At 34.1% G+C, this 12,271-nt stretch overlaps 2 protein-coding genes across 2 annotated transcripts in view; both read right to left on the bottom strand.

The window, feature by feature from the left end:
* Positions 1-12,271, bottom strand: part of LOC125652202 (BTB/POZ domain-containing protein 6-like) — a 294,494-nt gene that overhangs the window by 248,969 nt on the left and 33,254 nt on the right. The gene's annotated exons all lie outside the window — the stretch shown is intronic.
* LOC125651139 (uncharacterized) overlaps positions 1-12,271 on the bottom strand; it is a 47,884-nt gene that overhangs the window by 12,117 nt on the left and 23,496 nt on the right. Inside the window, exons 12-15 of the mRNA XM_056166094.1 lie at positions 12,036-12,201; positions 7,178-7,307; positions 3,817-3,918; positions 29-226 (exon numbers count right to left, since the gene is read on the bottom strand). Coding sequence (XP_056022069.1) covers positions 29-226; positions 3,817-3,918; positions 7,178-7,307; positions 12,036-12,201 — 596 coding nt within the window. The remainder of the gene's footprint in view (positions 1-28; positions 227-3,816; positions 3,919-7,177; positions 7,308-12,035; positions 12,202-12,271) is intronic.

The raw sequence follows: 12,271 nt of genomic DNA, 5'->3' as shown, positions 1-12,271 counted from the left end.
CTTTTTCAGTAAGCTTTTCCTATCTTACCCCAAGAAAAATATTTTTCCCCGAGTCAAACCCCGCAGCATAAATCCTGGCAGTGTATGGAGGATTTCTTTCCACTAGTATCCTACAGGCAAACCTGGATATTGTGCTCTGGGTTATCCCATCATTAAGGCTTCGTAAGTGACCTGGGATGGTATCCATGACAACAAAATCAATTGGGACCTCTGAAGACCTCCCAATCTATCAAAAGACAAGACGATCATTAAATTTCTACAGTGTACAAATTGCTATGTGTTTGACAGGACAATAAAGAAATGAATTTCATTTTAGAAAATACATGTGGATATGAACTACAACACTTCACGCTGGCATTATAAACTGGTATCCCACTGTTTGGTGCTACACACATTATAAACTGGTATCCCACTGTTTGGTGCTACACACATTATAAACTGGTATCCCACTGTTTGGTGCTACACACATTATAAAGTGGTATCCCACTGTTTGGTGCTACACACAGTGTTTTCAAATGAACTCTCACATTATATCCCTGAGATAATGATACAGCCAAAAACCTGGTTGTCTATAATTAGCGCTGACCTGTTGTATATGAGAGAAGTGAGTTCAGCAGGGGTTCCAGTTTAGCTGGTATAACATACAAGTACTTCATGAACAGTATTGCCTGAATTAAGTGTTGCAGCTCATACCCTAACATGTTTTCAACAAGAGGCAATGGGCCACATCACTCATCTGAGTTACCTTGGCCCAACATATTTAAAGATTTTCCTTATCTATTCGCATGTAAAACTTTGATCCCTATTGTGGCCCCAACTACCCCTAGGGGGCCATGATTTGTACAAACATGAATCTGCACTGTCAGGAAGCTTTGAGGTAAATGTAAAATTCTCTGGCCCAATGGTTCTTGAGGAGAAGATTTTTTAAGATTTTCCCTATATATTTGTATGTAAAACTCTGATCCCCTATTGTGGCCCTAACCTACCCCCGGGGTCATGGTTTTATCAAACTTGAATCTGCACTATGTCAGGAAGCTTTCAAGTAATCTTCAGCTCTTCGGGCCCAGTGGCTCTTGAGAAGATTTTTAAATGACCCTATTTTTGCATTTTTGTGATTATTTCCCCTTTGAAAGGGGAATGTCCCTTCACCAAAGGATGTGTTGTACCAAGTTTGGTTGAAATTGGCCAAGTGGTTCTGGAGAAGAAGACTTTTAAAAGTCGTCAATGTATTTCACCATTTAGCAGCTATTATCTCTCTTGGAAAGGGGCATGCCCTTCATTTGAACAAACTTCACCGAAGGATGCTTTGTGTCAAGTTTGGTTGAAAATGGCGTTCTGGAGAAGATTTTTAAAAGTTGTTAATGTATTTTCAGTATTTTGCTATTATCTCCCCTGGGAGAAGGGTATGACCCTTCATTTGAACACACTTGAATCCCCTTGCCCCAAGGATGCTTTGTGCCAAGTTTGGTTGAAATTGGCCCAGTATTTCAAAATGGGAAAGTTTACAGACAGACGGATGGACGACGGACAACGGGTGATCGGAAAAGCTCATTTCAGCTTTCAACTCAGGTGAGCTAAAAATGAATATTACTTGTTATATTCACATTCTACTTTCATTTTTACCCCCAGCCATTAAAACAACACAAGGGCCTATATGGTCACCTGAGTATCATAGCCCATACAGGAAGTCTCATATTTGCATTTAAGCCTGAATATGGAGTCTTCTGTGCACATGTTTATGATCTTTCAAAATACAATTCCTATTCATTTATTATAGAAGAAGGAAAAATGAAAGTTTGAAGTATATAAATCATCTTTGACATCTCTCCCATCCCCCCACCCCCATGAATTTCACAATTTAAGAAGAGGATATTATTATAACTATGCATTTAGTTTATCTTCCATGAATGTGAAAGTAAAGAAGATAAAATAATTTTTTGTATACATTTTTATTATGCAAGGTGAAGATAACGAACAGTGATCAATCTCATAACTCCTATAAGCAATACAAAATAGATAGTTGGGCAAACACGGACCCCTGGACACACCAGAGGTGGGATCAGGTGCCTAAGAGGAGTAAGCATCCCCTGTTGACCGGTCACACCAGCCGTGAGCCCTATATCTTGATCAGGTAAACAGAATTATCCGCAGTCAAAAGCAGTGTGCCAAGAACGGCTTAACAATCGGTATGAAACATGTCAGACAGCATTTGACCCAATGCGAGGTTGTATTGACAAACTAGATCGTTATAACGACCATAGAATTTGCGAAATGCTGACTTCAATCGAGACTGTTGAAACCCCTGTACCATCAACTTGTTTGTCAGTAGCTTACCTCAATTTAAAAACTGACTATACGCAGAACAAGCTCTTGCATACCGAATCAGTTGAGAGATATAAACACCATATGCAGGTGATATGTGGCCCATAATGGCCATGAAGAAAAGAGCTTAAGGAACATCATAACCATGCATTTAGTTTTTCTCAAATATCTATGGGAGTAAAGATGAGGATTTTCTAAGATCTAATACTTTTTCACTATATGGCCATATTGGCCCCATCCTAGGGCCTGAACCCCCTGACCCAAAGGCCATGAATTTCATAATTTTGATAGAGGGCTTCATGGACATCATTACCATGCATTTAGTTTTTCTCAAATATATATGGAAGTAGAGAAGAAAATTTTCTAAGATCTAATAATGTTTACTTTATGGTCATTATAATTGGCCCTGCCATAGGACCTGAACCCCTGGCCCAGGGGCCACGAATTTCACAATTTTAGTAATGGGCTTCAAGGACATCATAACCATGCATTTAGTTTTTCTCCCAAATGTTTGAAAGTAGAAAAGATTTTTGAAAATATGACTTTTTTAAGCATATTTGGCCCTGCCAATGAGGCCCCAGGGGTGGTAAGGTCATAAATTTCACAAATTATATTCCTCTTATCCTAGAGATGCTTCACAACAAAAAGGGTAACAATATGTCGGTTTCGAGATACGTTCGAGTTATTTCTCTTTGGAGAACTCTCGTACATAGTAAGGCGCTAAAGAATTTGTTCACACGCGGGAGTGGGACAGATATTCATCACAACGTAAGTGAATGTACTCAGTAAGTTTCTCATACGCTGTTTGATAACCCGAATTCGACTATTACACAAACTAAGTAAGTGATGAGTATTTAGGAAGTAATTAAATACATAGAATTCTTATCCTATCACGTTATTTCGTTCGTCATAAGTACCATATCCAAGATATTTCTTGCAAATATGACATTGTTTGTATGTTTCCACTTCGGTAAAACATTTCTTTAAATAGTATTTAGTATTTCCCACATTTACATATTTAAAGAGAAGCCGCTTTTAATACATTTCATTGTCTTCCTCGTTGGCTGTATATCCACTCTGTCCCACTAAGGCATTCAAAGTTCCACTAAATGCACCTCCTATACAGAAGAGTTCGTATCTCGAAACTGGCGTATTGGCCTTGTAGTTTTCAAGAGGAAGTTAAAAACGTAAAATGGTTAATGGATGATATACAGCACACGACGAATGAAGACCAAGGGCAATAGGTCACCTGAGTGACTCAGGTGACCTGATATGACTTACAATATTTATCAAAAAGTTCTGTACTCATAAACACATTGTTTACAACTTACAGTGCATTCATGAGGAAATGCATATCATTACAATTTGTAAAAATATCAAAGGCAGAACTATTGAAAATGTAAATAGGAATCAGACATCACAATTTCAGACAGGACACTGCATTTCATCCGACAGCTTTAGCTCTTACTCAGCTCCCTGCAAAGATTCTCATACCTGAAACATGTCTGTGTCTTCATCTTGTTTATACTCCACCACCACAGCCTGATGTCGTGACAGGGTGTAGGTCACAGAGTGTGAGTGCGAGTCCTGTAGAGCCTACAAACATAGCAATAAAAGATTCAGGGAATATTGTTTATACTCCACCACCACAGCCTGATTTTGTGATAGGGTGAGGGTCACAGAGTGAGAATGCGAGTCCTAGTTGTAGAGCCTACAAACATAGCAATAAAAGATACAGGGAATATGGCTGTGATCCCTAAACAATAAAAATCTTCCTCATATGACTTGTTGACATACAGATGACTCTTGATGGCTCGAACTTTGATTTCCCTAAGTTCTCGATCTCTCGGAAGTGAAATCATGGTCCCAAATTTTTTCTCTATACATTGTATAACTAAGCAAATTTACTATTGATCTCTCGAACGTTTGATCTCTTGAAGTGAATTTGAGTCCCATAAAGCATATTATATTTCATTGTTTTTCACTCTAGATCTCTCAAAGTGATGGTAGCGTATGCACAGCGTTACCCAAGCATATAATTATTTCCGCTTGAACGTTACCTAGCTAAAAGGCTAGTGTGGTCGTGGTAATTATATGTTTAAACAGGTAATACTTTGCCTGTGCTTCTTTGTGGAGGCGGACAGTTGAGTATATAATTGGTCAGTTTTCACCACACACTAGGGTCTGGTGATGATTAAAATTTGCATAGAATCCGACAATGAGTAAAATCTATAGTTTGTGTTGACTTCACAACAAGAGAGTAAGTTTGAGACACTAATTCAGAGACAATAATTTAGAGATCTACAAACTGTTAAATTTCTCGAGTTTGTTCTTTGTGTAAAGTTACTCAAAAACATCATTTTACTAATTTGTTAGAATTTTTGCTTTGTGTAAAGCGATATAAAATTGTGCTCTGTTTAGTTAGCAACAGTAAAGCTTTATCATATATTAGTTTTGTACTCATATCTTAGCATGATAGAAGAACAAATAAATACATAAACTTTGAAATCTTTTTGTTAATGCAAAATAAGGTTCTTTATTTTGAAATCAAATTAACTACCTGACAAATATGAAGGAAAACGAGTCAAAAGGATCCCATGATCTTCCGGTTACTGTAAAATCTTAAACATGTGGTCGGACCTTCAATTTCCGAATTTCAAACTCTCAATCACTTGAAGTTTTATCAAGGTCCCTTGAACTTCGAGTTATCGAGAGTCACCTGTATCTCCAAGTCGGTTCATCATCCAGAAACCATAAAACTAAGTTTACTATAAGCAATATAACTTCGATCTTTGTAGCCCCTTGGGCATTAAGAAATCTGACTTTTTTATTTTTAAAAAGAATATGCAGCATAAAATTTCAGTATATCTATATGATAAAGCTATATTTTGCATGCACTATGCCAAAATAGTAGTCAGGGTTCTGACATATAGTGCACAAGCAAGAACACTATGTCAAAACTCGACTATTATTTTGACATAGTGCAAAATGTAACATTATCCTAATTATTATGCTGACTATCATTTTTTTTCCTTCAAAATATCAGAGTTTGGTATTCAAATCTCAATGGAGCAAAGGGTGATCAGAGCTCCAGATAATTTTTTACCACAAAGAGTATTTACTCCCTGATTTTCAAATCAATGAGTATTTTGCTTTTCAGAAAAATTCAAGTGTATTTTGTTAATTTACTGATTATCTTTGTTCTTTTGCACAGAAGATGTTACCAGATAAACGATACTTCTTCCGTTAAACTTTAACTTAAAGTTTATACTAAAAGGCCGCTCCAGCTATTTACGGGGAAAATCCTTTACAGTTCTTTTTATTAAAACTATTCATTGTCATTGGGAATTTGATATTTATCATTGATGCATTAAATTTGAATATGTCAGACACTCAGTCACATGATTATGATCCAATTCTGCATATCATTCGTCCACGATTGATAATACAAGTTTTTTTCCTGTGCTTTCAACCGCATACTAACTCTTTAAGAAAGAAAGTATAACAAGTAGGCCTATATAATAGTGTTTTCAGTTAACTCTTCCAATTTTTCAAAATTGTGATTGTCATCAAAATGTATTTGATAGCGCTAAATATCATGTATGATCAAGCCCTGGGCTAACCTCAATTCATATGAATAGATAATTCATATTTATATCATACTACATGTATCACAAATACGCGGACTAATACGCATTACTTTGGGAGTGTAAAGCGTATTTACATTCGCTAATGCGTAATTGTACGCATGATTTTCAACTTAAATGCGTATTTGGTAAAATTTAATGAGTATTTACGCTGATACGCATCTTATCTGGAGCTTTGGGTGATCACTTTAAATGTGCTTCCAATGTTGATTGATGCAGTAATTTTATTGGTGCAAAATTAACAAAAATGGATAACAACTCAAAAACTTTATTTATCAAATATTTGGACCTACATCGTTATAATGGCTGACTTCCTTTTAAAACATGGATGAAAATATAAATATCAGCAAAAAATTTTCTATTTCTTTCCAATTTCATTGCCGTAATTGAGTAGCTCAGTAGGTTGGCACATTGACTGCAAAACTGTAGATCACGGGTTCCAGACCAGCAGGATTTTAAAAAAATTTTCAGATTATTTTTTTCTACTAAAACTGCATTTTTGACTAAATAAAGTAAATTTGAAAGTTTTCAATTTCAAAATATTGTTGTACATATCCTCCACTTTTCATCCAGATCAAATTTCTCTGGTGTAGCATACCTCCTTAATCAGTGCCAGTGGTAAGCTTGGGGCCTCAGGTTTGAGCTCGTATTTGCCAAATATTTTTATCAACAGAGTTGTGCTCCATGTGAAAATAGTATGGTATCGAATATATGGGAAGAAACTAACACGAGTATAGTAATATCAAATACGTGATCTTGATGCCTAACTACTATCAGCAAAACAATAGCAAAGGTCAAACTTGTAAAGTTCTAAGAAATTTGTAGCTCTATCAAAGAATACTAGCACAGATAAGTACCATATTATTGCCATCTTGATCTAAATCTGAGCTAGACATGATGCTGATAAATATAACATCAAATACAGCTTGCTTTACAGTGACTGACAAAACAGTTAAAACAATTTTATTCCTGGAAATTGTTTTGTGACTTTTTGAGTTTCATGAAAGATATGAAGTACACACTGCTAGAATTCTGATGCATGTATTTTCAAAATGACAATATCAATAAGAAGTTCATATTACATTACCAGTGCTAATTAAACCTGATGCATATCTACATTGCATATAAATTAAAACATGTGTCAGTAAAATGAATTCTATGAAATATATGAACATATACCAATAGCACAGTACATCTTATCATTTTACCTTGGCAGCCTGTGCATTTTTAACCACATGTTTTCTGTAAGGTTTGACTCCATTTCCTGAAGTCCTCTTGCCCAAGATAAATTTACTTTTCTTCCTTCCTTTATCCCCACTCGGAAGATGGCCATTATATCTACAAAAGATCAGCTTATCAAGAAAACAACACATATGAAATACATAATACAAAACTTGTCACAATTATCGATAACTGTTTTAACAATTTATGAAAAGTAACTAAAATGAGAAATGTTGAAGAAACATATTCAATGCCCCATCCCCCCCCCCCCCCCCCCCCCCCAGCAATAATGAAAGTGTCTTCTTTAAATTCATAATGTCTATAATGATAAAGAAAAACTGAGGATACCAGTGTACCAAGTTTGATGTCTATAATGAAAAAAGTTCACAACATACTGAGTAGAAAATATTTTCTTATGTCTGGAGTAGTTTGACACTTGACTTTTGACCTTGTGACCTCAAACTCAATAGGTGTCATCTACTCCTCAAAAGGTAACAAAACACCAAGACTGAAATGAGCAGACAATATTTGTTATGAGCTGAAAGCTTTATCTCTGACCTTTGACCATATAAATTATGATCTCAAAATCAAGAACAATTCTCTATTTCTTATGGTTTACATGTATGCTTTTAAAAATATTACCATGTGAAGTTAACCAATAAAATAAAGACCATATGCACAAATAAACAGGACAATCTCTGAAAACTACTAAAGAACATTGCAAACCCTTTATCTGAAAAAAATTTGAGAATGTCCTCCACCCAAAGATGCATGTTTGAAAATGATTTCGGAAGGTGCATGTACTGGAATGTACAGATATCAGAGAAATATCAGAATGCTCATTGAACATCTGATTGAAGTGATATACAAAGACCACCTTTGTCTACAGATAGACTGAAAGAAAGATAAAAACAAGAGGTCCACAGGTCAACATTGCTCACCTGAGTCACCCTGGCCCTGCTGTTGTTCAGCTGTTGTGAATTTTTTTTTTATCAATTTTTATTTCCATGAAAAGTTTTGACACCATATTGTGGTTCCAACTTAGCCCTAAAGGGTTACGACATAACCAAACTTGAATTTGCACAACATGGGTATGCCTCAACACCAATATGTCTAACATGACCTTGCTGTTCTGAAGGTCAAGGTAAAAAATCATGGTATGAAATAAAAGGTCTTGCCATAAGAAATATACATACATGATATGAAAGCTCTACCTTAAATAGTTTAGGAGATATTGAATAGGTTAGGTTGTCTTGAATGTAGGCCAAACTCCAAGGTCAAGGTCACAAGATCAAATGTCATTATATCAAATGAAAGGTCTTGTCATAAAGAATTTATACACAAAATATTAAAGCCTTACCTTAAGGAGATTTTGCCTATGTTAGAGTTTCTTAAAAGTAGGTAAAACTTCAAGGTCACAAGGTTAAAAACTTTGGTACCAAAATAAGGTCTTGTCACAGGAATGTGAAAATGATATATGAGAGCCCTATTACTCACCATTCAAAAGTTACGAGCAAGGTTAAAGTTTCAGGTGGACTGACAGGACAAAATAATATGACTTTAGAACACAAATTAAACATAACAGAACACTACCTATAAGTAAACATAATGGAACACTACCTATAAGTAAACATAATGGAACATTGTCTTTAAGTAAATATAACAGAACACTACCTATAAGTAAACATAATGGAACACTACCCATAAGTAAACATAATGGAACACTACCTTTTAAGTAAACAAAATGGAACACTAATTATAAGTAAACAAAATGGAACACCACCTTTAAGTAAACATAACACTACCTATAAGTAAACAAAATGGAACACTAATTATAAGTAAACAGAACAGAACAGAACACTACCTACAGGTAAACATAATGAAACATTGTCTTTAAGTAAACAGAACAGAACACTACCCATAAGTAAACATAATGAAACACTACCTATAAGTAAACATAATGAAACACTAATTATAAGTAAACAAAACAGAACACTACCTGTAGGTAAACATAATGGAATACTGCCTTTAAGTAAACATAACAGAACACTACCTATAAGTAAACATAATGAAACACTACCTATAAGTAAACATAACAGAACACTACCTATAAGTAAACATAATGACACACTACCTATAAGTAAACATAACAGAACACTAATTATAAGTAAACATAATGAAACACTAATTATAAGTAAACATAACAGAACACTACCTATAAGTAAACATAATGAAACACTACCTATAAGTAAACATAATGAAACACTACCTATAAGTAAACATAATGAAACACTAATTATAAGTAAACATAATGAAACACTACCTATAAGTAAACATAACAGAACACTACCTATAAGTAAACATAATGAAACACTACCTATAAGTAAACATAATGAAACACTACCTATAAGTAAACATAATGAAACACTACCTATAAGTAAACATAATGAAACACTAATTATAAGTAAACATAACAGAACACTACCTATAAGTAAACATAATGAAACACTAATTATAAGTAAACAGAACAGAACAGAACACTACCTACAGGTAAACATAATGAAACATTGTCTTTAAGTAAACAGAACAGAACACTACCCATAAGTAAACATAATGAAACACTACCTATAAGTAAACATAATGAAACACTAATTATAAGTAAACAAAACAGAACACTACCTGTAGGTAAACATAATGGAATACTGCCTTTAAGTAAACATAATGAAACACTACCTATAAGTAAACATAACAGAACACTACCTATAAGTAAACATAATGAAACACTACATATAAGTAAACATAATGGAACACTACCTATAAGTAAACATAATGAAACACTACCTATAAGTAAACATAATGAAACACTACCTATAAGTAAACATAATGAAACACTACCTATAAGTAAACATAATGAAACACTACCTATAAGTAAACATAACAGAACACTACCTATAAGTAAACATAATGAAACACTACCTATAAGTAAACATAATGAAACACTACCTATAAGTAAACATAACAGAACACTACCTATAAGTAAACATAATGAAACACTACCTATAAGTAAACATAATGAAACACTACATATAAGTAAACATAATGACACACTACCTATAAGTAAACATAACAGAACACTACCTATAAGTAAACATAATGGAACACTACCTTTTAAGTAAACATAACAGAACACTACCTATAAGTAAACAAAATGAAACACTACCTATAGGTAAACATGATGGAACACTAACTGTACGTAAACATAATGGAACACTACCTTTAAGTAAACATAACAGAACTCTACCTATAAGTAAACAAAATGGAACACTACCTTTAAGTAAACAGAACTGAACAGAACTCTACCTATAAGTAAACAAAATGGAACACTACCTTTAAGTAAACAGAACTGAACAGAACTCTACCTATAAGTAAACAAAATGGAACAGAACTCTACCTATAAGTAAACAAAATGGAACACTACCTTTAAGTAAACAGAACTGAACAGAACTCTACCTATAAGTAAACAAAATGGAACACTACCTTTAAGTAAACAGAACTGAACAGAACTCTACCTATAAGTAAACAAAATGGAACAGAACTCTACCTATAAGTAAACAAAATGGAACACTACCTTTAAGTAAACAGAACTGAACAGAACTCTACCTGTAAGTAAACATAATGGAACACTACCTGTAAGTAAACATAATGAAACACTACATATAAGTAAACATAATGGAACACTGCCTATAGGTAAGGACAAATGCTGCAATTCTGACATTTTCTCTACAATTATTTTTTTCATCTCCTTGATATGAAGAGTTTTTGTATGATTTTCAATATAATTGTAGTAATATTACCATACTTTGTATACAGACCTGGGTAGCTACGTGTTTAGATCACCTACCTAGTTATACAAACGTCCAGAGTTTGATACCTGATTGTTCCAAAGCTTTTTCTCTTTCTTTGCTGCAGTAATGTATATTTGATACATAAGAGCTGATTTTGCATTTTTACTTGCAACAACCAGAAACTATCAAAATATGCTAACTCTAAACCAGACCTAGTAATCCAAATTTTTTTTTTGTAGAAACAAGATAGAATGCAAGTGATGTCATGAAAAACCATACATTATTGAAAAACATCACATATGTTCTTAAGTAAGTGCTAGCTGTAAGTATGTGTAATATTAAATATTTTATGATTCTCAATTGTGGCCCTTCATTTAAACAAATCAACTTCCTTCACCCAAGGATGCTATATGACAAGTTTGGTTGAAATTGGCTCACTAGTTTTTAAGAAGTTCAGTCCTTGGCTCAAGTAAGCTACAGATCACCATTGACATCAAAATTCTAAATCATCTTACTAGTAATATAACCTTTCCTTGAAATCTTGACATAATGTTTCTCTGGTTTCTATAGAAACAATGGCTGAAACATTATTGTATGGAAATAAATAGTTTTTCATAGATAAATTTTCCATACTTTTTACAAAATTCAATCACAGGTGCACTTTTTTTTTTAAATCCGACATTTAATTTTCTTAATTCTAAACATATTCCTGCATTTAGAAGGAGTACACCCAGGTCAATCTTTCCCAAAGGAGATCCAAACCTATTCAAGTGTGCAGTCTAGCTATGTATTGTTTTGGCTTGAGCTTATATTTTAAATCTTAAATTGCATTAAAACAGTCAAATATGTTTCTTTGACAAATTCGACCCCATCCCACCTGAATGTGCAGGTGTACATGAGTGTTCTCAACTGGATAGATGTACACAGATAGTATGTACTATAACATATGCTCCTTGCAATTGATTTTAACTCTACCTTTTTACTAAGAATCTTAACTTACCCTAGTATTATGAGTTCCCCATACTTTATGGCACTTCTATTCTGTTTGGTAGGGCTACCTTGACCCAAAAGAGGAGAACTTTGACATCCACTGGACGGGGGTGGTTTGTGAGTGACTGGACCCTTGTCTACCATAACACAATCCATTGATTTACAGTTACTCACATCTACAAAGATAAGACACAATCTAAAAGAGCATAAAATGAAAACAAAATACTCAGTACATAAAGTAAGGTA

The sequence above is a fragment of the Ostrea edulis genome, chromosome 5 (assembly GCF_947568905.1).
Source record: "Ostrea edulis chromosome 5, xbOstEdul1.1, whole genome shotgun sequence".
In the NCBI taxonomy this organism is placed as follows: domain Eukaryota; kingdom Metazoa; phylum Mollusca; class Bivalvia; order Ostreida; family Ostreidae; genus Ostrea; species Ostrea edulis.
The sequence above is the reverse complement of the archived record's forward strand: the minus strand, read 5'-3'. Positions and strand labels throughout refer to the sequence as shown.